The sequence below is a fragment of the Salmo trutta genome, chromosome 26 (genome assembly GCF_901001165.1).
Source record: "Salmo trutta chromosome 26, fSalTru1.1, whole genome shotgun sequence".
Taxonomy (NCBI): Eukaryota; Metazoa; Chordata; class Actinopteri; order Salmoniformes; family Salmonidae; genus Salmo; species Salmo trutta.
Window position 1 is genome coordinate 10,841,216 of NC_042982.1, and position 25,101 is coordinate 10,866,316.

At 45.1% G+C, this 25,101-nt stretch overlaps 1 protein-coding gene across 4 annotated transcripts in view; it reads left to right on the plus strand.

Moving 5' to 3' along the window:
* LOC115163096 (unconventional myosin-Ic) overlaps positions 1–23,894 on the plus strand; it is a 64,851-nt gene extending 40,957 nt beyond the window's left edge. For 3 of the 4 annotated variants that reach the window (XM_029714704.1, XM_029714707.1, XM_029714706.1), the window contains exons 4-32: positions 2,634–2,832; positions 3,227–3,307; positions 3,590–3,769; positions 4,450–4,548; positions 5,909–6,022; positions 6,246–6,317; positions 6,488–6,607; positions 7,084–7,157; positions 7,283–7,388; positions 8,137–8,217; positions 8,624–8,715; positions 10,636–10,730; positions 10,944–10,990; positions 11,221–11,301; positions 11,790–11,895; positions 14,570–14,687; positions 15,083–15,196; positions 15,527–15,603; positions 15,738–15,806; positions 17,762–17,846; positions 18,799–18,958; positions 19,094–19,177; positions 19,349–19,442; positions 19,546–19,601; positions 19,894–20,029; positions 20,241–20,311; positions 20,543–20,640; positions 20,983–21,140; positions 21,375–23,894. In XM_029714704.1, coding sequence (XP_029570564.1) covers positions 2,634–2,832; positions 3,227–3,307; positions 3,590–3,769; positions 4,450–4,548; positions 5,909–6,022; positions 6,246–6,317; positions 6,488–6,607; positions 7,084–7,157; positions 7,283–7,388; positions 8,137–8,217; positions 8,624–8,715; positions 10,636–10,730; positions 10,944–10,990; positions 11,221–11,301; positions 11,790–11,895; positions 14,570–14,687; positions 15,083–15,196; positions 15,527–15,603; positions 15,738–15,806; positions 17,762–17,846; positions 18,799–18,958; positions 19,094–19,177; positions 19,349–19,442; positions 19,546–19,601; positions 19,894–20,029; positions 20,241–20,311; positions 20,543–20,640; positions 20,983–21,109 — 2,836 coding nt within the window. In that variant the 3' untranslated portion in view covers positions 21,110–21,140; positions 21,375–23,894. The remainder of the gene's footprint in view (positions 1–2,633; positions 2,833–3,226; positions 3,308–3,589; positions 3,770–4,449; positions 4,549–5,908; positions 6,023–6,245; positions 6,318–6,487; positions 6,608–7,083; positions 7,158–7,282; positions 7,389–8,136; positions 8,218–8,623; positions 8,716–10,635; positions 10,731–10,943; positions 10,991–11,220; positions 11,302–11,789; positions 11,896–14,569; positions 14,688–15,082; positions 15,197–15,526; positions 15,604–15,737; positions 15,807–17,761; positions 17,847–18,798; positions 18,959–19,093; positions 19,178–19,348; positions 19,443–19,545; positions 19,602–19,893; positions 20,030–20,240; positions 20,312–20,542; positions 20,641–20,982; positions 21,141–21,374) is intronic. The other variant, XM_029714705.1, reaches the window with a different exon arrangement.
* The last annotated feature ends 1,207 nt before the right edge of the window (positions 23,895–25,101 follow it).

A 25,101-nucleotide genomic window follows, 5' to 3' on the forward strand; every position in this document is an offset into this window, starting at 1 on the left:
TCCCATAGGGTGGCGCACAATTGGCCCAGTGTCATCCGAGTTAGGGGAGGGTTTGGCCAGGGTAGGCCACCATTGTAAACTAAGAATTTGTTCTTATCTGACTTGCCTAGTTAAATAAAGGTTAAATAATATATATATTTTAAATGTGTTTTGGAGGGGAGGGAATATGGAGGAGGGACAGAGACAAATGGGAGATGGGGTGGGGGATGGTGCTCTCAGAGGTATTACATTTGCAGTGGAAATTGTTAAAGGTAGTCATTGTGCGTATATTTGTTTGTGGAATTGTCCATATACGAGATAGTCAAAACAGAACTACACATCATAAGAAATATATAATAAACTAATGAACAGTTGAGGATTTGTATAGTAATATCCCCTCTACTATATCTACTGTACTGTATCCCCTCTACTATATCCCCTCTACTATATCTACTGTACTGTATCCCCTCTACTATATTTACTGTACTGTATCCCCTCTACTATATCCCCTCTACTATATTTACTGTACTGTATCCCCTCTACTATATTTACTGTACTGTATCCCCTCTACTATATCCCCTCTACTCTACTGTACTGTATCCCCTCTACTGTATCTACTGTACTGTATCCCCTCTACTATATCTACTGTACTGTATCCCCTCTACTATATCTACTGTACTGTATCCCCTCTACTATATCTACTGTACTGTATCCCCTCTACTCTACTGTATCTACTCCACTGTATCCCCTCTACTCCACTGTATCCCCTCTACTGTATCCCCTCTACTCTACTGTATCCCCTCTACTGTATCCCCTCTACTCTACTGTATCCCCTCTACTGTATCCCCTCTACTCTACTGTATCCCCTCTACTCTACTGTATCTACTCCACTGTATCCCCTCTACTCTACTGTATCTACTCCACTGTATCCCCTCTACTCTACTGTATCTACTCCACTGTATCCCCTCTACTCTACTGTATCCCCTCTACTGTATCCCCTCTACTCTACTGTATCCCCTCTACTGTATCCCCTCTACTGTATCCCCTCTACTCTACTGTATCTACTCTACTGTATCTACTGTATCTCCTCTACTGTATCCCCTCTACTCTACTGTATCCCCTCTACTCTACTGTATCCCCTCTACTCTAGTGTATCCCCTCTACTCTAGTGTATCCCCTCTACTCTACTGCATCCCCTCTACTCTAGTGTATCCCCTCTACTCTACTGCATCCCCTCTACTCTAGTGTATCCCCTCTACTCTACTGTATCTACTCTACTGTATCTACTCTACTGTATCTCCTCTGCTCCGCTGTATCCCCTCTGCTCCGCTGTATCCCCTCTGCTCCGCTGTATCCCCTCTGCTCCGCTGTATCCCCTCTGCTCCGCTGTATCCCCTCTGCTCCGCTGTATCCCCTCTGCTCCGCTGTATCCCCTCCGCTCCGCTGTATCCCCTCCGCTCCGCTGTATCCCCTCCGCTCCGCTGTATCCGCTCCGCTGTATCCGCTCCGCTGTATCCGCTCCGCTGTATCCCCTCCGCTGTATCCCCTCCGCTGTATCCCCTCCGCTGTATCCCCTCTGCTCCGCTGTATCCCCTCTGCTCCGCTGTATCCCCTCCGCTCCGCTGTATCCCCTCCGCTCCGCTGTATCCCCTCCGCTCCGCTGTATCCCCTCCGCTCCGCTGTATCCGCTCCGCTGTATCCGCTCCGCTGTATCCCCTCTGCTCCGCTGTATCCCCTCTGCTCCGCTGTTTCCCCTCTGCTCCGCTGTTTCCCCTCTGCTCCGCTGTATCCCCTCTGCTCCGCTGTATCCCCTCTGCTCCGCTGTATCCCCTCCGCTCCGCTGTATCCCCTCCGCTCCGCTGTATCCGCTCCGCTGTATCCGCTCCGCTGTATCCCCTCCGCTCCGCTGTATCCCCTCCGCTCCGCTGTATCCCCTCTGCTCCGCTGTATCCCCTCCGCTCCGCTGTATCCGCTCCGCTGTATCCCCTCCGCTCCGCTGTATCCCCTCTGCTCCGCTGTATCCCCTCTGCTCCGCTGTATCCCCTCTGCTCCGCTGTATCCCCTCCGCTCCGCTGTATCCCCTCCGCTCCGTTGTATCCCCTCTGCTCCGCTGTATCCCCTCTGCTCCGCTGTATCCCCTCTGCTCCGCTGTATCCCCTCTGCTCCGCTGTATCCCCTCTGCTCCGCTGTATCCCCTCTGCTCCGCTGTATCCCCTCCGCCCCGCTGTATCTCCTCCGCTCCGCTGTATCCCCTCTGCTCCGCTGTATCCGCTCTGCTGTATCCGCTCCGCTGTATCCCCTCTGCTCCGCTGTATCCCCTCCGCTCCGCTGTATCCCCTCCGCTCCGCTGTATCCCCTCTGCTCCGCTGTATCCCCTCTGCTCCGCTGTATCCCCTCTGCTCCGCTGTATCCCCTCTGCTCCGCTGTATCCCCTCTGCTCCGCTGTATCCCCTCTGCTCCGCTGTATCCCCTCCGCTCCGCTGTATCCCCTCTGCTCCGCTGTATCCCCTCTGCTCCGCTGTATCCCCTCCGCTCCAAATTGAAGGTTAATGAGGATGACACAAAGTGCCTCTGTTTGCTAGCTGTCCCGCTCCACTACAGTTCTTCACTGACTCATGCTCTCTCTCTCTCTGTTTGTTTGTCCCTCCTTCCAGCTACGCGGTGTCTGACAACTCCTACCGGTCCATGCGGACGGAGCGTAAGGACCAGTGCATCCTCATCTCAGGGGAGAGCGGTGCCGGCAAGACGGAGGCCTCGAAGAAGATCCTGCAGTACTACGCTGTGACCTGTCCCGCCAGTGACCAGGTGGAGACGGTCAAGGACCGCCTGCTGCAGTCCAACCCTGTCCTAGAGGTCAATACTGGAGGGGGGAGGGGGGAATACCATGTCGTCCACTGCATGTGTCTAGCTCGGTCCAGTCTAAAACAAGACATCGTGTGTGCGTGTGTGCGTGTGTGTGAGCAGGCTCTCTACTCATTTAGTGTACTGTATTGAGCTGTGGTGTGTTTTAGCTGGATGGGCTGTAGACTAGCGGAGTCCAGACAGATGGGGAGCAGATGTGTTAGGATCACAGCAGAGCGGTCCAGACAGACAGACCCACTGCCCTGTAATCTATCCCCGTGTCTCAGCAACAGTCACAGCCCAGCACACCTCCTGAGCCTCTGACACCGCTTTAACACACCTGTCTACCCTCCCCACTCCTCTCCCTCTTCTCTGTCTACCTCTTCGTCCCAATGTGTGACCCCAGGCTTTTGGAAACGCCAAAACGTTACGCAACGACAACTCCAGCCGCTTCGGTAAATACATGGACATCCAGTTTGACTTCAAGGTGAGTGAGTGGTCTCACACACACACACACACACACACACACACCAATGACAGAGTATGTTCCTATAAGGGGGAAACCAGTACATAAACACTGCCAGTCCTTCCATATTAACTTGTACAATATGTTTATTTTTCCACTCCTACGTTACTGTACTGTCCACGGGGCGCGTTCGTTTCCTGGGGGCGTGTACACCTGCATGTGGCTCTGTGTCTGTCTTAGTATCCCTGCATCACCACCCTCTCCTCCTCCTCCTCCCCCCGGTTCCCTCTCTCCTGGCGGCAGGGTGCTCCGGTAGGGGGCCACATCCTCAACTACCTGCTGGAGAAGTCCCGGGTGGTGCACCAGAACCACGGAGAGAGGAACTTCCACATCTTCTACCAGCTGATTGAGGGGGCTGAGGAGGACCTGCTGCGGCGCCTGGGCCTGGAGAGGAACCCCCAGCAGTACCAGTACCTCGTCAAGGTGGGACGCAGCAGACTTTCACTCTGTGGTTGGGTCTGGAATGGGACACTTCCCTAGTCTCCGACGTCTGACCGGAGCATGTGTCTAGCTGTTTGGGGCTCAGGTCAAAAGTTATGCAATCGTGTGTTTTTTCAGATGTATCCCCAAGTCTCTCTCTCTCGTGTGTGTGTGTGTGTGTGTGTGTGTGTGTGTGTGTGTGTGTGTGTGTGTTGGCTCTGTCCCAGTGGGAGCCTGCTTAATGCACCCAGTGTGTTATTAGTGCTGCTATAGAGATGTTCTCAGGTGAAGGAGTCTCTCCCTACTCACTCCCCCACTGAGACCTACAATATTTCTGCAAACACGCGCACAAACACGTATTTAGTCAGCCAATGAATGTGTGGGTGTTCAGTATCTGACGTGCACACGCGTGCGTAAATGAGTGCACGTGTCTGTTTGCTGGATCTACAATTAGTACGCATACGGCCGGTAGAGATAAAACATGAACCTGCCGATCTTTCAAAAACGTCTGAACATGTCTTCATAGAGCAGCCTGGTAGATGTTTTAAACTAACACCTTACTGTTGTACTTCTTACTAACACTGATTTAGATGTTGGCTGCTTTGTTGAGGAACGGTTTTACTTGCAATGTAGAATTCTGGTGTTTTGGCTTCAACAGTGTTTTGTCTGTGTGGGTCTCTCAGGGGAACTGTCCCAAGGTGAGCTCCATCAACGACCGCAGCGACTGGAAGGTGGTGAGGAAAGCCCTGTCCGTCGTCGGCTTCAACGAGGACGAGGTGGAGGTAAGAACCTGTTATTACAACACAGACATAATGTTAGCCACTTAGGGTAGGGTGTTGTTGATTACCTTAAATACTACTACTGAATACTTATTCCATTTTGACTGTCTGACCAATCACTGTCTGACCAATCACTGTCTGACCAATCACTGTCTGACCAATCACTGTCTATGCTTTGGGTGCCACCCTCTGTTTTGTTATTGTAGTTGTGCAGTAGCATGCTGTATGCCCCTTCGCTGCAGTCTTGTGTACATAGGCAGGTTGTGTGTTGTGTGACTGTCTATATTGACCAATAAAGTGGTCTTATCTTATATGTGAGTGTGTGTTGGGACAGGGGGTGAAGAGAGGGTGTGTTTGTGTGTGTGGTGAGAGGGCTGATTTGTGCTTTGTGTGGATGTCTTTTGCATTTTCATGACTGTAGTCTGGGCTTTGGGCCAGAGCTCAGTATTTCTCAGTTCAGCGAGGGAAGAGGGAGAGAGCAGTACAGTACTCAGTGGTGGGAAAAAGTACCACATTTTCATACTTGAGTAAAAGTAAAGATACCTTTTTAATAGAAAATGACTCAAGTGAAAGTAAATGTCACCCAGTAAAATACTACTCTAGTAAAAGTCTAAAAGTATTTGGTTTTAAATAGAAGTATCAAAAGTAAATGTAATTGATAAAATATACTTAAATATCAAAAGTAAAAGTATAAATCATTTCACATTCCTTATATTATGCAAACTAGACAGCACAATTTTTTGTTTTATTTTTATTTATGGATAGCCAGGGGCACACACCAACACTCAGATATAATTTACAAGCGAAGCATTTGTGTTTAGTGAGTCTGCCAGATCAGAGGTAGTACGGATCACCAGGGATGTTTCTCTTGATAAGTGTGTGAATTGGACCATTTTCCTGTCCATTCGAAATGTAACGAGTACTTTTGGGTGTCAGGGAAAATGTATGGAGTAAAAAGTACATTATTTTCTTTAGGAATGTAGTGAAGTAAAAGTTGTCAAAAATATAAATAGTAAATTACAAATACCACAAACATCTACTTGAGTAGTACTTCAAAGTATTTTACTTAAGTACTTTACACCACTGACACACACACACACACACAAAAAGAGGCCAACTTCACTATATGTTGTATATGCATGCATGTGGGGGAGGATGGTTAGTTGAATTATACTTCATAACTCTTCAAGTCCAAGATACCCTAATCTAATACTTGTGGTCATCAAGATAAAGTTATCTTCAAAACATCACAATAAAATGTCTTTAATCTCATGTCTAATGTTCACATGGCTTTTTTTTTCTCTCTCTCTCTCTCTCCTCTCTCTCTCTCTCTGTGTCTCTCTCTCTCTGTCTCTGTGTGTAGGAGCTGTTAAACATTATTGCCAGTGTTCTTCACTTGGGGAACATTCAGTATGGAGGAGAGGACAGCGGCAATGCCTACATCACTACAGACACACAGATCAAATACCTGGCGAGGGTATGACCTCTTCCTCCTGACTACAGTGTACCCGTGGGGACACTACTCTTACTGCACTCAGTCACTCATGTACCCTGTCGATACTCATGTACCCTGTCGATACTCATAACACATTACTCTCTTCGTAACTCGATAGTATCACCGTTCAATAGGATAAATAACATTTGATACTGGTGTTGAATGAGTTTGGAGGTGGGTTAAAGGTTTGTTGTCGACGTTGCAGTTACTAGGTGTGGATGGTTTGGTCCTGAAAGAAGCGCTAACGCACAAAAAGATCATCGCCAAAGGGGAAGAGGTAGGCTGGAACCTTCTCTAAGTCAATGCTCGTTATAATGAACTCTATGAGAACGTTTCCACGTTCTATATTCAACATAAATCGGCTCCTCTGTACCTCGGCAAGTGAGAAATTGTAGAATAACTGTTTCCATTCTTCTCTCTCTGTCTGTGTGTGTGTCCGTCCCCCAGCTGAAGAGCCCTCTGAACCTGGAGCAGGCGGCGTCGGCGCGGGATGCCCTGTCCAAGGCCGTGTACGGCCGCACCTTCACCTGGCTCGTCAACAAGATCAACGTCTCCCTGGCTTACAGGGTAACGCCACACGCCCCTAACTAACTAACGCCCCATTAACTCCCCTCTTACCGATCGATGATCCCCCCCCCCCCGTCGGCATGATATCCCTATATCTACCCCATTCTTCTGCCCCTCCTGTCAGCCTGCGCTTTTGACCTCTTAGCTGGCCGTTTATAGACAGTGGTAGAAGGACTCCCCCTTGTGGATGTGTTGTAATACTACGTGTTTGACAGAGCAGTATTGCGTTTCTGTGTACAGTATTGTCTGATAGGGGTTAGGTTATTGCATGTTTGAGCTGTGTAATGCGTCTGGTCCGTGTCTGTAGTGAGTTCATCGTTAGACGGTGCTTCTCGTGCTTTATTAGGTGTATATGTTAACAAATAATGGCCTGCTCATTTATTCCTAGTCTGTTGTCTGTCCACTGTTTAGAAACAGTTTATGAATGCTTCTTCATGAAAGCTATTATGAAGAGTTAACCGTTCTTTTTCTTCTAGGATGAGACTTATAAGAATGCTTCTGTCATTGGTCTCCTGGATATCTATGGTTTTGAAGTCTTCCAGCACAACAGGTACCAGAGGAAAACTCATTTTCCCATAATACTGTCATTACGATTCGTGTGTATATTAATGTCAAGTTTGCGTTGAATATCATTGTCACGTGAAAAGATCATCTGTAATCGTGTGTGTGTTGCAGTTTTGAGCAGTTCTGCATTAACTACTGCAACGAGAAGCTGCAGCAGCTCTTCATCGAGCTCACCCTCAAGTCCGAGCAGGATGAGTACGAAGCAGAGGGAATCACGGTGAGACTACGCTCTCTTTGTTTCGTCAGTCCATCTCCTCCTTCTCCTCCTCACTCTGCCTCCCCTCTCAGCCCTCTGCCTCGACGCTTATATCCATCTTGGAGGGACCTTACCCTCCCTCTACTTTCTCTAGCTTTTCTCTCGCTCTCTCTCTTCCCACTTCTCCCTCTTTTCATTCTCCCTCTCTCTCCTTTTAGCCCTTTTCCACCTCTCTCTTTCTTCTCTGTCCGGTCGTATCCTTCTACACAGTGATTGGTGGGCCACTCCACTACGGTTCAGGGCCCATATTGGCAAAGAATCTCAGAACAGGAGTGCTGCTGATTTAGGATCAGTTTTGGCTTTTCGATCATAATGACTGAGATTATATGAAAAGGGTGAACCTGATCATACGTCAGCACTCTAACTCTGAGCCCGTGAGGGAGCTGAGTGCCGAGGGCCGAGGGAGAGAGATTCGCCTCCAGTTAGACACCCGTCAAAGGGGACATTGTTGTACATTGTGTAACGTGGGCCGTGTTCTGTGGTGTTTGTGATAATAACGTGGCGGTAAACTGTGTGTGTGTGCGTGCGGCAGCAAACGTCAATAAAGGTTTGATTGACAATGTGCATAAAGTGTGGGTTCAGAATGTCCTTGTCCTGGATTCTCAGCATTCTGTGAATGTTTTCTTTTACAACCGTTAACATGTACACCAGTTCCGTTTTTCTAAACCAGCCGTTAAAAGATGCCGTTGTCTTCCTTGCTGTCTCGCAGTGGGAGCCTGTGCAATATTTCAACAACAAGATCATCTGTGATCTGGTGGAGGAGAAGTTCAAAGGCATCATCTCCATTCTGGTGAGAGTCCGTTTCAGTCTTTAATGCAACCCTGAGCTTTTCAAGTTGACCTTTCACCTTTCTCTCTCTTGGCCCCTCTGCATCTGGTATAGTCAACTGTCCAGCTAATGTATTTCTCTCTTTCATTCTCTCTTTCATTCTCTCTCTCTGTCTCTCTCTCTGTCTCTCTCTCTGTCTCTCTCTCTGTCTCTCTCTCTGTCTCTCTCTCTGTCTCTCTCTCTGTCTCTCTCTCTGTCTCTCTCTCTGTCTCTCTCTCTGTCTCTCTCTCTGTCTCTCTCTCTGTCTCTCTCTCTGTCTCTCTCTCTGTCTCTCTCTCTGTCTCTCTCTGTCTCTCTCTCTGTCTCTCTCTCTCTCTCTCTGTCTCTCTCTCTCTCTCTGTCTCTGTCTCTCTGGCTGTCTCTGTCAGGATGAGGAGTGCCTGAGACCAGGTGACGCCAGTGACATCACCTTCCTGGAGAAGCTGGAGAATACTGTGGGAGGCCACGCCCACTTGACAACGTGAGTCTACGCACATACAAACGCACACGCCCAAACCTCCCTCTGCTAACCTAGCAACAGAAGTTGTCGTGAGAGCTGGCTGTAAAAAATGCTCTTGGAACATGCGAATTCATGGAAAACTCCCCCCAACTTTCAAAATACAGGAATCATCCCTGCATCATAAGGGGATGATTTCTCTGTTGAATGTTACATATCTTGAAAGTTTGAAGTTTTTGGGTGGAGTTTTCTTTTAAGCTGTACACAACAGAAAATATGTAAACATAAACTCAGCAAAAAAAGAAACGTCCTCTCACTGTCAACTGTGTTTATTTTCAGCAAACTTAACATGTGTAAATATTTGTATGAACATAAGATTCAACAACTGAGACAAACTGAACAAGTTCCACAGACATGTGACTAACAGAAATTGAATAATGTGTCCCTGAACAATGGGGGAGAGGGGTCAAAATCAAAAGTAATAGTCAGTATCTGGTGTGGCCACCAGCTGCATTAAGTACTGCAGTGCATCTCCTCCTCACGGACAGCACCAGATTTGCCAGTTCTTGCTGTGAGATGTTACCCCACTCTTCCACCAAGGCACCTGCAAGTTCCCGGACATTTCTGGGGGGAATGGCCCTAGCCCTCACCCTCCGATCCAACAGGTCCCAGACGTGCTCAATGGGATTGGGATCCGGGTTCTTCGCTGGCCATGGCAGAACACTCACATTCCTGTCTTGCAGGAAATCATGCACAGAACGAGCAGTATGGCTGGTGGCATTGTCATGCTGGAGGGTCATGTCAGGATGAGCCTGCAGGAAGGGTACCACATGAGGGAGGAGAATGTCTTCCCTGTAACGCACAGCGTTGAGATTGCCTGCAATGACAACAAGCTCAGTCCGATGATGCTGTGACACACTGCCCCAGACCATGACAGAGCCTCCACTTACAAATCGATCCTGCTCCAGAGTACAGGCCTCAGTGTAATGCTCATTCCTTCAACGATAAACGTGAATCCGACCATCACCCCTGGTGAGACAAAACCGCGACTCGTCAGTGAAGAGCACTTTTTGCCAGTCCTGTCTGGTCCAGCGACGGTGGGTTTGTGCCCATAGGCGACATTGTTGCCGGTAATGTCTGGTGAGGACCTGCCTTACAACAGGCCTACAAGCCCTCAGTCCAGCCTCTCTCAGCCTATTGTGGACAGTCTGAGCACTGATGGAGGGATTGTGCGTTCCTGGTGTAACTTGGGCAGTTGTTGTTGCCATCCTGTACCTGTCCCGCAGGTGTGATGTTCGGATGTACCGATCTTGTACAGGTGTTGTTACAGACATGGTCTGCCACAGCGAGGACGATCAGCTGTCCGTCCTGTCTCCCTGTAGCGCTGTCTTAGGCGTCTCACAGTACGGACGTTGCAATTTATTGCCCTGGCCACATCTGCAGTCCTCATGCCTCCTTGCAGCATGCCTAAGGCACGTTCACGCAGATGAGCAGGGACCCTGGGTATCTTTCTTTAGGTGTTTTTCAGAGTCAGTAGAAAGGCCTCTCTAGTGTCCTAAGTTTTCATAACTGTGACCCTTAATTACCTACCGTCTGTAAGCTGTCTTAACGACCGTTCCACAGGTGCATGTTCATTAATTGTTTATGGTTCATTGAACAAGCATGGGAAACAGTGTTTAAACCCTTTACAATGAAGATCTGTGAAGTTATTTGGATTTTGACGAATTATCTTTGAAAGACAGGGTCCTGAAAATGGGCTGTTTCTTTTTTTGCTGAGTTTATGTTGTGTTCATTAGGTACCAAATGGAAGAAAACAGACTGAAACAGGGAGGGATTACCTGAACGTGTTTAATAAGAAAAGCTTGTTTTGGGTTTCCATTGCATAATGTTTTGCTATGGTGTGCCCTAATAATTTGTCACTTAATGTTTGTGTGATCCTCGCAGTCACAAGCTGGCCGATGGAAAGACCCGGAAGGTGATGGGCCGAGAGGAGTTCAGACTGCTGCACTACGCTGGCGAGGTCAACTACAACGTCAACGGTGTGTGTGTGCGCGCGCATGGAGCAGCAGGATCAATTGTTAGGGGGAAGCGAGAGTGAGATGACCAGAGGGAGAGGAAGGATGTTACATTTGTCCTTGGATATTCCTGTACTTCTTGTAGTGGTCTGTTTACTGTGTGTGTGTTTTAATCATTTTCATCCGTAAACCATATTGGGAGTGCATGTTCTCTTACTCTCTCTCTTCCCCCTCTAGGCTTTCTGGACAAGAACAATGACCTCCTCTTCAGGAACTTGAAAGAGGTGAGAGAGTTCAGGACAATGGGGAAATGATTTAGATGGGAGATGGATGATATCATTGGAAACTAGACTCTAAGATTATGTTGTGTCACTGTGGTAGACTCTGTCTCTCTGTCTCTCTGTGTGTGTGTGTGTGTGTGTGTGTGTGTGTGCAATGTGTGAGTTTGAAGAGCAGTGTGGTAGTTCTAGTCGTAATGAGTTGTACTCATTCTCCATGTGTTGTCCATCCACAGGTCATGTGTATGTCTGATAATAAGATTCTGACCCAGTGCTTTGACCGGGCGGAGCTGAAGGACAACAAGAGACCTGAGACGGTGAGAACAGCCACTCAGAGGGCAAAGGTCATACAATGTATCCCAGCGCGTATACCGATACACAATCACAGACCCATATATACAAGTCCTGTCTCATACACACTTACAAACAGCCACTTGTTTACGCTCTGTGGATCTTCCTTCCTCCACACTGTGGGGTCGAGTGAGTGACAGGGGAATCTCTGCTCCCCGCTCACACACTCAGGAATGCCCTGACGCTCGGTTGCCCTCCACACACGCACGGTGGTCGAGGGTGCGTGGGTCGCTGGTGTCGAGTCCGTTGACTGTTTGTGTGCATTGTTGACGACGCATTCTCTCTCGCCGGCCCTGCCCCAACCCTGTCACTGCCTGGGCAATGTGACCAGCACACTGGGACCTGTGTTCTGTCCGGTCTCAGCCTCAGTCTGGCCAGCAGCCGTCCTCCCTGCTCCTCTACATCCCTCGCTCGGTGCTCACTCTTTCTTCTTTCCTTCTGTCTCTGCCTCCAGGCAGCGACCCAGTTCAAGACCAGCCTGGCGAAGTTAATGGAGATCCTGATGTCCAAGGAGCCGTCGTATGTGCGCTGCATCAAGCCCAACGATGCCAAGCAAGCAGGTAGGATGGAACCCATGCCTTGCTCATAACGTGCTGTCAACGGGGTTGTATTCATTTGGGCGCAACCGGAGCAAAATGTTTCAAAACGTTGTTCGACAGCGAAAGAAAATGAGCTTTTCTGATTTGGTTGTGGTAGACCCTCCTTGCTTCAGTACCTTTGCTTCCATTTGGTGCCTAATGAATACAGTGTTTCCCCTATATCTATTTAGCAGTGGCACACCGCTGCTGCTAAATCGTTGAAATAAAGTATGTATGTGTTTCTAATTTTTTTTCGGGATGTGAAATGCTTAAACTTAAAACTAAAACCAGATATAAAGTATGTAGAAAATATGTAGCAATATATTTTTTAAATAAGATCATCTCTGAGAACTAACAATCACCAAAATAAAAACTAGACAGTCGGAGAAAAAAAAATCTAAAAATGGCATGGTGTGTGTGGGCCCCCATTTTGATTTTGTTATGTTTAAGTACAGTTGAAGTCGGAAGTTTACATACACCTTAGGCACCTACATTTAAACTCAGTTTTTCACAATTCCTGACATTTAATCCTAGTAAAAAGTCCCTGTCTTCGGTCAGTTAGGATAACCACTTTATTTTAAGAATGTGAATTGTCAGAGTAATAGTAGAGAGAATTATTTATTTCATATTTTATTTCTTTCATCACATTCCCAGTGGGTCAGAAGTTTACATACAACCAACGAGTATTTGGTAGCATTGCCTTTAAATTGTGGTCAAACGTTTAGGTTGCCTTCCACAAGCTTCCCACAATAAGTTGGGTGAATTTTGGCCCATTCCTCCTGACAGAGCTGGTGTAATTGAGTCAGGTTTGTAGTCCTCCTTGCTCGCTCACGCTTTTTCTGTTCTGCCCACAAATTTTCTATAGGATTGAGGTCAGGGCTTTATGACGGACACTGCAATACCTTGACTTTGTTGTCCTTAAGCCATTTTGCCACAACTTTGGAAGTATGCTTGGGGTCATTGTCCATTTGGAAGACCCATTTGCGACCAAGCTTTAACTTCCTGACTGATGTCTTGAGATGTTGCTTCAATATAATAATTTTCCTCCTCATGATGCCATCTATTTTTCTGAAGTGCACCAGTCCCTCCTGCAGCAAAGCACTCCCACATCATGATGCTGCCACCCCCGTGCTTCACAGTTGGGATGGTGTTCTACGGCTTGCAAGCCTCTCCCTTTTTCCTCCAAACATAAGGATGGTCATTATGGCCAAACAGTTCTATTTTTATTTCATCAGACCAGAGGACATTTCTCCAAAAAGTACAATCTTTGTCCCCATGTGCAGTTGCAAACCGCAGTCTGGCTTTTTTTATGGCGGTTTTGGAGCAGTGACTTCTTCCTTGCTGAGCGGCCTTTCAGGTTATGTCGATATAGGACTCGTTTTACTGTGGATATAGATACTTTTGTACCTGTTTCCTCCAGCATCTTCACATGTTCCTTTGCTCTTGTTCTGGGACTGATTTGCACTTTTCGCACCAAAGTACGTTCATCTCTAGGAGACAGAACACGTCTCCTTCCTGAGCGGTATGACGACTACGTGGTCCCATGGTGTTTATACTTGCGTACTATTGTCTGTACAGATGAACGTGGTACCTTCAAGCGTTTGCAAATTGCTCCCAGGGATGAACCAGACTTGTGGAGGTCTACAATTTTTTTTCTTGTGGATGTCTACAATATCTTTTCTGAGGTCTTGGCTGATTTTCTTTGGATTTTCCCATGATGTCAAGCAAAGAGGCACTGAGTTTGAAGGTAGGCCTTGAAATACATCCACAGGTACACCTCCAGTTGACTCAAATGATGTCAATTAGCCTATCAGAAGCTTCTAAAGCCATGACATCATTATCTGGAATTTTACAAGCTGTTTAAAGGCACAGTCAACTTAGTGTATGTAAACTTCTGACCCACTGGAATTGTGATACAGTGAAATAATCTGTCTGTAAACAATTGTTGGAAAAATGACTTGTCATGCACAAAGTAGATGTCCTAACTGACTTGCCAAAACTATAGTTTGTTAACAAGAAGTTTGTGGAGTGGTTGAAAAACAAGTTTCAATGACTTCAACCTAAGTCTATGTAAACTACCGACTTCAACTGTAATTCAGATAGCATAAAAACACGGAAAAAGCCATTGCAGGAAATTTAGCTTTGACACTGCAATTTTTCTCTCAGTCCAATGACAAAATGTGTAGAATTGCAGGAAATTAGCTTTAAAACTGCTATCACACTTAGTTTTTCTGTGCCAGTTCTATATCTTTTTTTCTAACATCTTGTCTGTCTTGTATCTACGATTCTTAAATCTGACCATGTGTTTTGATTGTGTTCAGTAACATCAATGGCAGCACTGTACTTCACACTGTTTCTCAGTATATCGAGCTGCCCTTTGTCAATAGATGGCCTTCTGTGTCTTTCCTACTGTTGCTATTTCTCTCCTCACTCCTACCTTCCTTATTGTCCATTGTCTACTTTTCTGGGAATAAGTCGAATCAATTGTGTTTTATTTCTTCATTTGCATAAGCATCACGCGTTACTGCTCCAGTATGCTAACAACTGTAACACCAAACCATTTAACAAACAAAAAAACGGAAAACATCAATAACAATGTATTGCAATCTCACCAGTTATGTACTAACTCAGGCTGTGGTCTCTCTCTCTCTCTCAGGACGGTTCGACGAGGTTCTCATCAGGCATCAGGTGAAGTACCTGGGTCTGATGGAGAACCTCCGTGTGAGGAGAGCTGGCTTTGCCTACCGCCGCCACTATGAGACCTTCCTCCAGAGGTGACTATGGTTCAGAGCTAGTCCCGCCCGGCTCGGAGCTAGTCCCGCCCGGCTCGGAGCTAGTCCCGCCCGGCTCGGAGCTAGTCCCGCCCGGCTCGGAGCTAGTCCCGCCCGGCTCGGAGCTAGTCCCGCCCGGCTCGGAGCTAGTCCCGCCCGGCTCGGAGCTAGTCCCGCCCGGCTCGGAGCTAGTCCTGTCTCTATCAGGCTTGAATGTCGTTCCCTGACATTATAGGTTTATTCAATGGCAGATCCATGAATTATGTTAGAAAATCAATACACCTGCAAGTGATTAGTCAATCTCCACAACTATTCAAAGTTAGTGATATAACCTAAATTGAATATTTTTCATTTCATATACCAGTGTCTGTGTGTGTTGTTTTGTCCGTCCCTGGCAGGTATAAGTCCCTGTGCCCAGAGACCTGGCCTAGCTGGCAGGGCAAGCTGGCTGACGGAGTCTCCACACTGGTCAAACACCTGGGTTACAAACCTGAGGAGTACAAGCTGGGCAGGTGAGACCCTTATCCGGTGACAACAGTCAAGGCGGTGCGCAAACACAAAGATGCAGACACACACACACACGTGGTAATTCTAGTGACATACAGTACATGTATCTCCCATTTCTTTATCTACATCCCATCTCCCTAACAAGTTCAGTGCCCACTTAGTGTTGATCTAATCCCATAACTCTGTCTACTCTCAGGGGAAGGCTTAAGTAACCAAAGTCAATTATCTCGTCAGGGCTGAACTAAATCCCCCCCGGTGTTGAACACACTCTGACTGCCCCTGTGTGTTGTATAAAGCCACACTGCCAGCTTAGTGGAGCTCCGTTTGCTTTCCAGATCCAAAATCTTCATCCGTTTTCCAAAGACCCTGTTCGCCACAGAGGACGCGCTAGAAACGAGGAAACACAGCCTTGGTGAGAGAGAGAGAGAGAGAGTCACATCACGTGGTCTTACTTGACGCCCATCACTTGCTGTCTGGACTGTAGTCTCTCCTCGAAGATACAGTAAGTAGAGTATCTGAACATCTTTTGTCTCTCTCTCTCTTCAGCCAGCAAACTGCAGTCATCCTGGAAGGGCTACAGCCAGAAGACCAAATACCGCAAACTCAGGTCATCAGGTAGGAGGGCTTCTCTTCTCTTCAACGTCTATAGACCCATGTGTCATCAAGCATATACTTCCTCTATATTCACCGTGCATGTCTATTTGGTTACGCTTGTCTTGTTCAGTTGGACGATGGATTATTAAGCGTCTCAGAGTAGGAGTGCTGACTTCGGATCAGATTTTAGCGTTTTAAAAAAACGAATAAGATTGCTTTGACAGAAGGGACCTGATCCTAAATCAGCACTGCTTCTCTGAGACGCTTGATACATACAGGCCTACAGTGGGGGGAAAAAGTATTTGATCCCCTGCTGATTTTGTATGTTTGCCCACTGACAAAGAAATGATCAGTCTATAATTTTAATGGTAGGTTTATTTGAACAGTGAGAGACAGAATAACAATAAAAATATCGAGAAAAATGCATGTCAAAGATGTTATCAATTGATTTGCATTTTAATGAGGGAAATAAGTATTTGACCCCCTCTCAATCAGAAAGATTTCTGGCTCCCAGGTGTCTTTTATACAGGTAACGAGCTGAGATTAGGAGCACACTCTTAAAGGGAGTGCTCCTAATCTCAGTTTGTTACCTGTATAAAAGACACCTGTCCACAGAAGCAATCAATCAATCAGATTCCAAACTCTCCACCATGGCCAAGACCAAAGAGCTCTCCAAGGATGTCAGGGACAAGATTGTAGACCTACACAAGGCTGGAATGGGTTACAAGACCATCGCCAAGCAGCTTGGTGAGAAGGTGACAACATTTGGTGCGATTATTCGCAAATGGAAGAAACACAAAAGAACTGTCAATATCCCTCGGCCTGGGGCTCCATGCAAGATCTCACCTCGTGGAGTTGCAATGATCATGAGAACGGTGAGGAATCAGCCCAGAACTACACGGGAGGATCTTGTCAATGATCTCAAGGCAGCTGGGACCATAGTCACCAAGAAATCAATTGGTAAGACACTACGCCGTGAAGGACTGAAATCCTGCAGCACCCGCAAGGTCCCCCTGCTCAAGAATACTTATACATGCCCGTCAGAAGTTTACCAATGAACATCTGAATGACTCATAGGACAACTGGTGAAAGTGTTGTGGTCAGATGAGACCAAAATGGAGCTCTTTGGCATCAACTCAACTCGCCGTGTTTGGAAGAGGAGGAATGCTGCCTATGACCCCAAGAACACCATCTCCACCGTCAAACATGGAGGTGGAAACATTATGCTTTGGGGGTGTTTTTCTGCTAAGGGGACAGGACAACTTCGCATCATTTGACGGGGCAATGTACTGTCAAATCTTGGGTGAGAACCTCCTTCCCTCAGCCAGGGCATTGAAAATGGGTCGTGGATGGGGATTCCAGCATGACAATGACCCAAAACACACGGCCAAGGCAACAAAGGAGTGGCTCAAGAAGAAGCACATTAAGGTCCTGGAGTGGCATAGCCAGTCTCCAGACCTTAATCCCATAGAAAATCTGTGGAGGGAGCTAAAGGTTCGAGTTGCCAAACGTCAGCCTCGAAACCTTAATGACTTGGAGAAGATCTGCAAAGAGGAGTTGGACAAAATCCCTCCTGAGATGTGTGGAAACCTGGTGGCCAACTACAAGAAACGTCTGACCTCTGTGATTGCCAACAAGGGTTTTGCCACCAAGTACTAAGTCATGTTTTGACTTGATTTGCAATGTAATGAGGGGTCAAATACTTATTTCCCTCATTACATTGCAAATCATTTTATAACATTTTTGACATGCGTTTTTCTGGATTTTTTTGTTGTTATTCTGTCTCTCACTGTTCATATAAACCTAGCATTAAAATTATAGACTGATCATTTCTTTGTAAGTGGGCAAACGTACAAAATCAGCAGGGGATCAAATACTTTTTTCCCCCCACTGTAGGTCTCGATTCTCTCTTCAATGGATCTCAAGGAACTTTGTTAAATAACAAGTAGATTCATAAATTGTGCGTCCCTTTCCAGCGGTGGTGGTCCAGGCATGGTGGAGGGGCATCCTGGCCTGTAGGAGGGCACAGCGTAGAAGGGAGGCGGCCAACACCATCCGCAGGTGGGGCTCTTCTGGACACAAGATTTATTTAACTAGGATGGTGAAAGAAGGTTCATGACTATTCATTAGAGTGCCCTATTGTCAGTGGTGTAAAGTACTTAAGTAAAAATACTTTTAAGTACTGAAATAGTTTTTTTGGGTATCTGTACTTTACTTGACTATTTATATTTTTGGCAACTTTTACTTTTACTCAGCTATATTCCCAAAGAAAATAATGTACTTTTTACTCCTTAGATTTTCCCTGACACCCAAAAGTACTCGTTAAATTTTGAATGCTTAGCAGGACAGGAAAATGGTCCCTGATCATCCCTACTGCCTCTGATCTGGTAGACTAACTAAACATCCCTGGTCATCCCTACTGCCTCTGATCTGGCAGACTCACTAAACACACATGCTTCGTTTGTAAATTATGTCTGAGTGTTGAACTGTGACCCTGGCTATCCGTAAATTAAAAAAAACAAGAAAATCGTGTCATGTGGTTTGCTTAATATAAGACATTTTAAGTTATTTATACTTTTACTTTTGATATTTAAGTACATTTAAAACCAAATACTTTTAGACTTTTACTCATGTAGTATTTTACTGGGTGACCTTTTTATTTTTACTTGAGTCATTTTCTTTTAGGGTATCTTTACTTTTACTCAGGTATGAAAATTGGGTACTTTATCCACCACTGCCTATTGTGACACTGCTTTCGACTCAATGGGCTCCCTTGGATTACTGAAGTTATACGGGTTCTACTCATATGGAGAAACTAGTGGAAATCATTTACCTAGACAATATCCACACATGTTTTGGACACCTATGGTATTTGCAGTGTTGTGTGTGTGTATGGCTGTATAGAAGTTCTTATCAATTTGTTGATTCATGTGTGTAGGAGTGTTTACAAAGCTCTCTCTCGGTCTCTCCCTGTCTTTCTCTCTGTCTCTCTGTCTGCCTGTCTCTCGCTCAGGTTCATCAAGGGCTTCATCTACCGCCATAATGAGCGTTGTCCTGAGAATGAGTACTTCCTGGATTATGTGCGCTACTCCTTCCTAATGAAGCTGCGCAGGAACCTCCCCAAGACAGTCTTGGACAAGAGCTGGCCCACGCCCCCAACCGCCCTCATCGAGGTAACCCCTCGCACCCAACAGTTTGGGAACCACTGCTGTAGGCTACATTTGAAATGGTCTGAATTAAGGCATTTTTCTTGATGACATGTTTGAGTAGTTAAAATGGTTCGTGACAAGTCGTTCTCCGTCCAATAGGCGTCGGAACAGCTACGTAAACTGTACATGCAGAACATGGTGTGGAGCTACTGCAAGAGGATCAACCCAGAGTGGAAACACCAGGTAAACAGGATAGTATAGTAGTACATTTGATATCTTTCAAATGTATTCATAGCTCATCAATCCGCAGAGTTCAGAACTTTAAAGACTGTCAATGTGGAGAGGTCTTCTCCTACTTCACCAATACAACTTTTCTCCAAACTGTGTTTGTCCGTTCTCTGTCTGTCAATGAAGTTGGAGCAGAAAATGGTGGCCAGTGAGATCTTCAAAAACAAAAAGGACAACTACCCCCAAAGTGTCCCAAAGCTCTTTGTGGGCACAAGACTCAGTAAGTGCCTTGATTAACACAGACGCGCATGCATGCACTCACGTGCACACACATTATACACACACACACACCTAACGTTCTTCCTGTGCCTCTCTCTCCTCAGATGGAGAGGAGATTAACCCCAAGGTGTTGCAGTCACTTGGCAGTGAGAAGATGAAGGTCAGTACAGTACTAGCGTGTTAATATGGCCATTCAATTCTCTACTTGGGATTTATGTAAGGTTGGATATCTTAATATATAGTCAATACAGTATATTAATGTGTTATTGATTCTTAGCTCTGATCATGGCTGGTCTAGCCTATTTAGTGCCACAGACTACAGCTCAAATGTTTGAATCCAGCCCACTGTCTTTGACACACCTTCTGAGTGTCTTTCCTCCGTCCAATAAAATACAAAATCCTTCAAGATATATTACAACCCCCACTAATAATGTCCCCTTCCCACTCCTCAGTATGCAGTCCCAGTGACCAAGTACGACAGGAAGGGCTACAAGGCGCGACCGAGGCAGCTGCTGCTCACCTCCAACAGTGCCGTCATCGTAGAGGAGGCCAAGCTCAAGCAGCGCATCGACTACGCCGCCCTCAAAGGTCAGCGCTCACAGGGTTCGGGGGAGAGGATGGCTTGGGGGGGGGGTCAATAGCATTTCAATTGACATTTTTGTTTACTTCTTAAATTGAATGAATTGAAAGGGAGTTGTTTTCCGGGGTCCTTACAGAGGCCGTACTGAATTGGTCTGAGTGATGCTCATAGTTCTCCCATTGACCATTTCTCTTCCCTGTCTGTCTGTCTTGTCCTCAGGCATTTCAGTCAGCTCTCTCAGTGACGGCGTCTTCGTACTGCATGTGCCCACTGAAGACAAAAAACAGAAGGTGAGGCTGACCTCTATCTTACACAGTCATAACATGGTCATAACCCCATTACACACTGGTTATTACATACTTAACCGATGTCTGTTAGGTGAAGTAGCCTGATCCCAGATCTGTTTGTGCTGTCTTGCCAACACATATTGACATTGTCACGCCAAACACAAATCGACCTGGGACCGGCTAGTAGTGAAGCTGTATCTCTGTAACTCCTCTCCTGCCTCCTCTGGTCTGTAGGGAGATGTGGTGCTACAGAGTGACCACATCATCGAGACCCTGACCAAAGTGGCCATCTGTGCTGACAAGGTCAACAGCATCAACATCAACCAGGGAAGGTGAGTTGTTGCCCTGACACAGATACCTGGAACTAGATAAGCCATATACCGTGTTAATCAGCGGAACGTCAGCTTTCATTTAAAAACAGCTGTACGTTCCTAACATTTCCAGTTCAGATTTTATTAATATAAATATATAACCCGCTCATGACGCACGGGTTCGTCAAGGGGTTAAAGGGGCTTACGTGGAATACTACCATCAGTTGTCAGGACCTGAATTCATAGACACCAGTGATACATCACCATCTGCAATCTGATTAGTTTCATTTGATTATCTTTTTTTTTTGGGGGGGGGGGCTGTAAATGAACTGCAGCTCATCTCTTCCTCTCTCTCTCTCCCAGTATAACTTTCACCATGGGCCAAGGTAAAGAAGGGATCATAGACTTCACCTCTGGCTCTGAGCTGCTGGTTGCCAAGGCGAAGAATGGCCACCTCTCAGTGGTGAGTCGGAATAACGGAGGGATATAAAGCATCAGTCCTCCCCTACAGGACTAAGACAGTAGGTTGGAACATCAATACTGCATGATTGGAGTTGATTGATTCATTGTTGGAGTCCTGCACTAGTATTTATATAAGCTAACTGTACTTAACTTAGGTGTATCTCAGGTAGAGACCATTTGTTCTGCATGTTTATATTGTAAAGATAACCACCCAAGCAATCAATCAATGATTGATTGGTTAAGGTAACGTCTTTGTAAGGGTTACCTCTGATGTCTTCCCTGAACTGTTTTAGACTGCCCCTCGACTGAACTCAAGATGATAGCCATGACTGATCATCTGACCACGCCAAGGAAGTCCTTCCCAGAATACGCTCCTATTCACCAATCACAACCGCAGACCAGGCTCTGCCTAAGCCAATCAAATGCCAGCTCTCGCTACACGAACGGCATGTGCTTCCAATTAAGAAGAAGTCCAGCGAAACTAATTGATATTTATGTTTATATATTTTTGGGATTAATACTTGTTATTTGAATATCATGATTTTATATATGAAGCCAAGGAATAACAATGTTTTGGTGCATTTTTGCCTGCACTACTTATGCCTGTCTTGCTTAATTTGGGAACATGACCAAGCAATCAATGAGGGTGTATTGGGTCTCCTTTGCTTTTTCTTTCTGTCATTCTTTTTTCACAATATTTTCTCTGTTCAGCAGTGTAGACTTTACACCCTCTCTGATACTGCTCTGTTAACTGTTTGGGGAAGAAGCTTTTGTTAAAGTTGAGATGCAGTACATGGCTGATAGTATGTAGGCTAGGTTTGTTATAAACTATCGAGGAGCAGGGAATCTGGTAGAGAAGTTCATAAGAACAGTTTATTTTTTTCAAACTTGTTTAGACTCGGACGCAATACTCTTGAGGTTTTTGAAACCGAAGGATATCAACAGAGAAGTCATGTGGGTGTGTGACCTTTGACCCAGAGCATACTGTCCAGAATGTGGTCAGAATTTGGTCTGTGCCATAGATCACTAAATCGTTCTTTGATGTAGATGTCATGTAGCCCAAATGAAAGCGTAAACCAATGCATTTTGGTGAGCAGAATGTTGAAATGAGATGTTATAATAGATTTATAATGGAAACACCATAGTGAATGACCTTTACAATATATAAGAGATAAAGAAAGTGAGAAAGAAATGAGGAAGAAGGTGTGAGAATGAAAATGGGGGGGGAGAATAGAAAACCGTTTTGTCTTTCCATTTATCGCTTGTTTGTTCCCAATGGTTGTGCCTTTCTCCTTTACTAAGTTATTGTTAATGGATTATTTATGTCGATACACCAATTAAACAATGACACTTTGGGGATGACATTGAGTCCACTGTTGTTAGAGACAGACATGTCTCGTATACGCTCAGGATGGCCTACGAAAAATACTTCAGAGAAAGACAAAAGCGTGCTGTGTACACACACAGACACACACGTTTCACTCCCAAGTTAAACCTGTAGAGTAAAAGCTTTTTGGAAACATGTTATGATCCATTTGCTTTCCATTGTCTCAAGTTCCCAGGCTGCCATTTCCATCCTCTGGTTATGTGTAGCAGCTCATCAGGATATAGTAGTAGTCAGAACAACGTTCATTACTTATTTTACCACATTTACCATTTTACTTTCCTGATGAGGATTTTTGTGCTAGCTTTGTGACGGGGGAATGCTAAAGACGAATGCACTACAGATTCGATATAGCATTTTCCCAGTGTTAGGCTATAATACAGCCAAGCTGATACTGGCGTCTCAACAACATACAGCCTAGTCCTCTCAACATGCGGTTATTGTTTTGATTGGCACTTCCAAACCCAGGTCTTCAAGAGCGATGAGGCCCTAGGCACAGCATTCAAGTGCAGTTAAGTATTTTCCTGGTGTTTAATACCTACATCATAGGTTATACTCATAGCCAAGGGTGTTCTTCACAGAAAGCACATGGATCAATGGTAACATCCTTAGGAACACTTATCAATCTTTGTAACAAACCAGAGGTCTATTGGTATGACCCACGTGAGTGACACTACAGTTCATAGATTGAATCTACGCACCTCTCCCCAGCTGTGACTTTCTGAGCTACGTTTCGCTCTTCACGTTTCTGTGCTGCTTCTTCTTTGCATTGCCCCTCCCATCCTCCCTCCCTCCCTCTATGACCCAGCCTCTGAACTGTGTACAGCTGACAACCCAATGAATGAGCGGAATGAGCGGTATGCCTAAATAAAGGTGTGCCACAGCACTGACACTAGACAAAGAAGCAATAGTGGATGCAATGTCTGTTAATTGTCTGTTGAATGATTATATGTCAATTAAAGTGTTATTTTCCTGGTTGGAGATGTGTTTGGTTAGCCTGGTCCCAGATCTGTTTGTGCTCGCTTGCCAATTCCAATGCCAGACGGCACAAACAGATCTGGGACCAGACTATTGTGTTCTGTGCACTAATAAGAAATTTGAGCCAAGTGAGGATTTGTAGAAGTGTAACATGCATTTTGTCTTGTTAAAAAACTTTGTTGCTAATGTGCCTTGAGTTTAATAGAAATACAACCAATTTTGTATGAAATTCAGTGACAAATACCTCCTTGACGATGTCACTTATTCCAGAGTAAAAAAAGTATATATACACCCAAAAATCTGATTCCTCCTTTAAAATGTCATAGATTCTCTGTAAAGCCTGTCTCCCCATGTTTAATCATTTACAATACACAAGTTCAGTCCTGAATTACTGTATGCACAAACATGTAGAATTAGAACAACACACTAAAGATAAATTACTAAAAATAAACTTATTGATTCTGTCTGGGTCCTTCATTACAAACTTATTTCCTTGATCATTTGGTGCATTTTAAATGGGATAGTTCATCCAAATTACAAAATGACATATTGGTTTCTTTACCGTGTAAGCAGTCAATGGACAAGGTATAACAGCAATCCATGAGTTAGTTTTGGGTACCAGTTTTGGGTACCAGTTACTTGCATTGGATTGTGCCTCAAATGCTAAAAAGTTCCATTTTTTTAAACAGTGACCAGGTACACAACCAAAGCATGGCTTGCTGTCATACGTTGTCCCGAGACTGCTTACAGGGTAAGGAAACTCATGTCATTTTCTAATTTGGGGGAACTATCCCTTTAAGTGTATTTGATAGAAACCTAATCAGGAGTTCAATGTTTTGATTAAATCCAAACTCTGGACAGAATATGCAGCCTTTTCTGGCACATCAGAAATGTACCCTAACTAGATTATGCAAGTAAAGTTAGGCCTACTCTGATTTTTACTGTGCAGTCTTTATAGTACCAAGCCAGAACAGCTGAAACGTACCATCTTGCAACATGTTGAAATGGGATTCTGATCTCAAGGGACTGTACGAAGTGATGCAATCCTCTGATTTGATGAGGAAGTTGACATCATTTCTAGTCATGATTTTGAATAGTCTCTCTGCTTTATCGGTGTATAAAAAAACAACACACCAGGCTTTAATAATATTTTTGAACTGTTATTTAAAAATGTGGCATCGGCAGTCAATCAATGTTCACTTATAGGCTAGCTATCTCAGTGGTTCATCATTTGGGGAAGTTTTCAAGTCTTTGCTTGTTAGTTTCACTTTCAAAAGGGAGGGGTAAGTTGCTTTTTAGTAATCGTTTTATATTTGGACTCTTTATTTGTATATTTTACATGACATATTTTTACATTCATTTTACACTTTGTGCTGCCTTAATGTCACTGATGCCATGCTTTGTTTTGTAATAATCATGTAATTACACATGTTATGTTCTTGTGATCTTAGTGGCATCATAGGTTATTATGGAATCTTTGTTTTGTAATAATCATGTAATTACACATGTTAAGTTCTTGTGATCTTAGTGGCATCGTAGGTTATTATGGAATCTTTGTTTTGGGAAGCCCAATATCACATAAACAAATATATTTATGCTATTTATTTTCTATTCATGTTGACTTAATAATTAGAATAGAATAACATACAGCAACATTT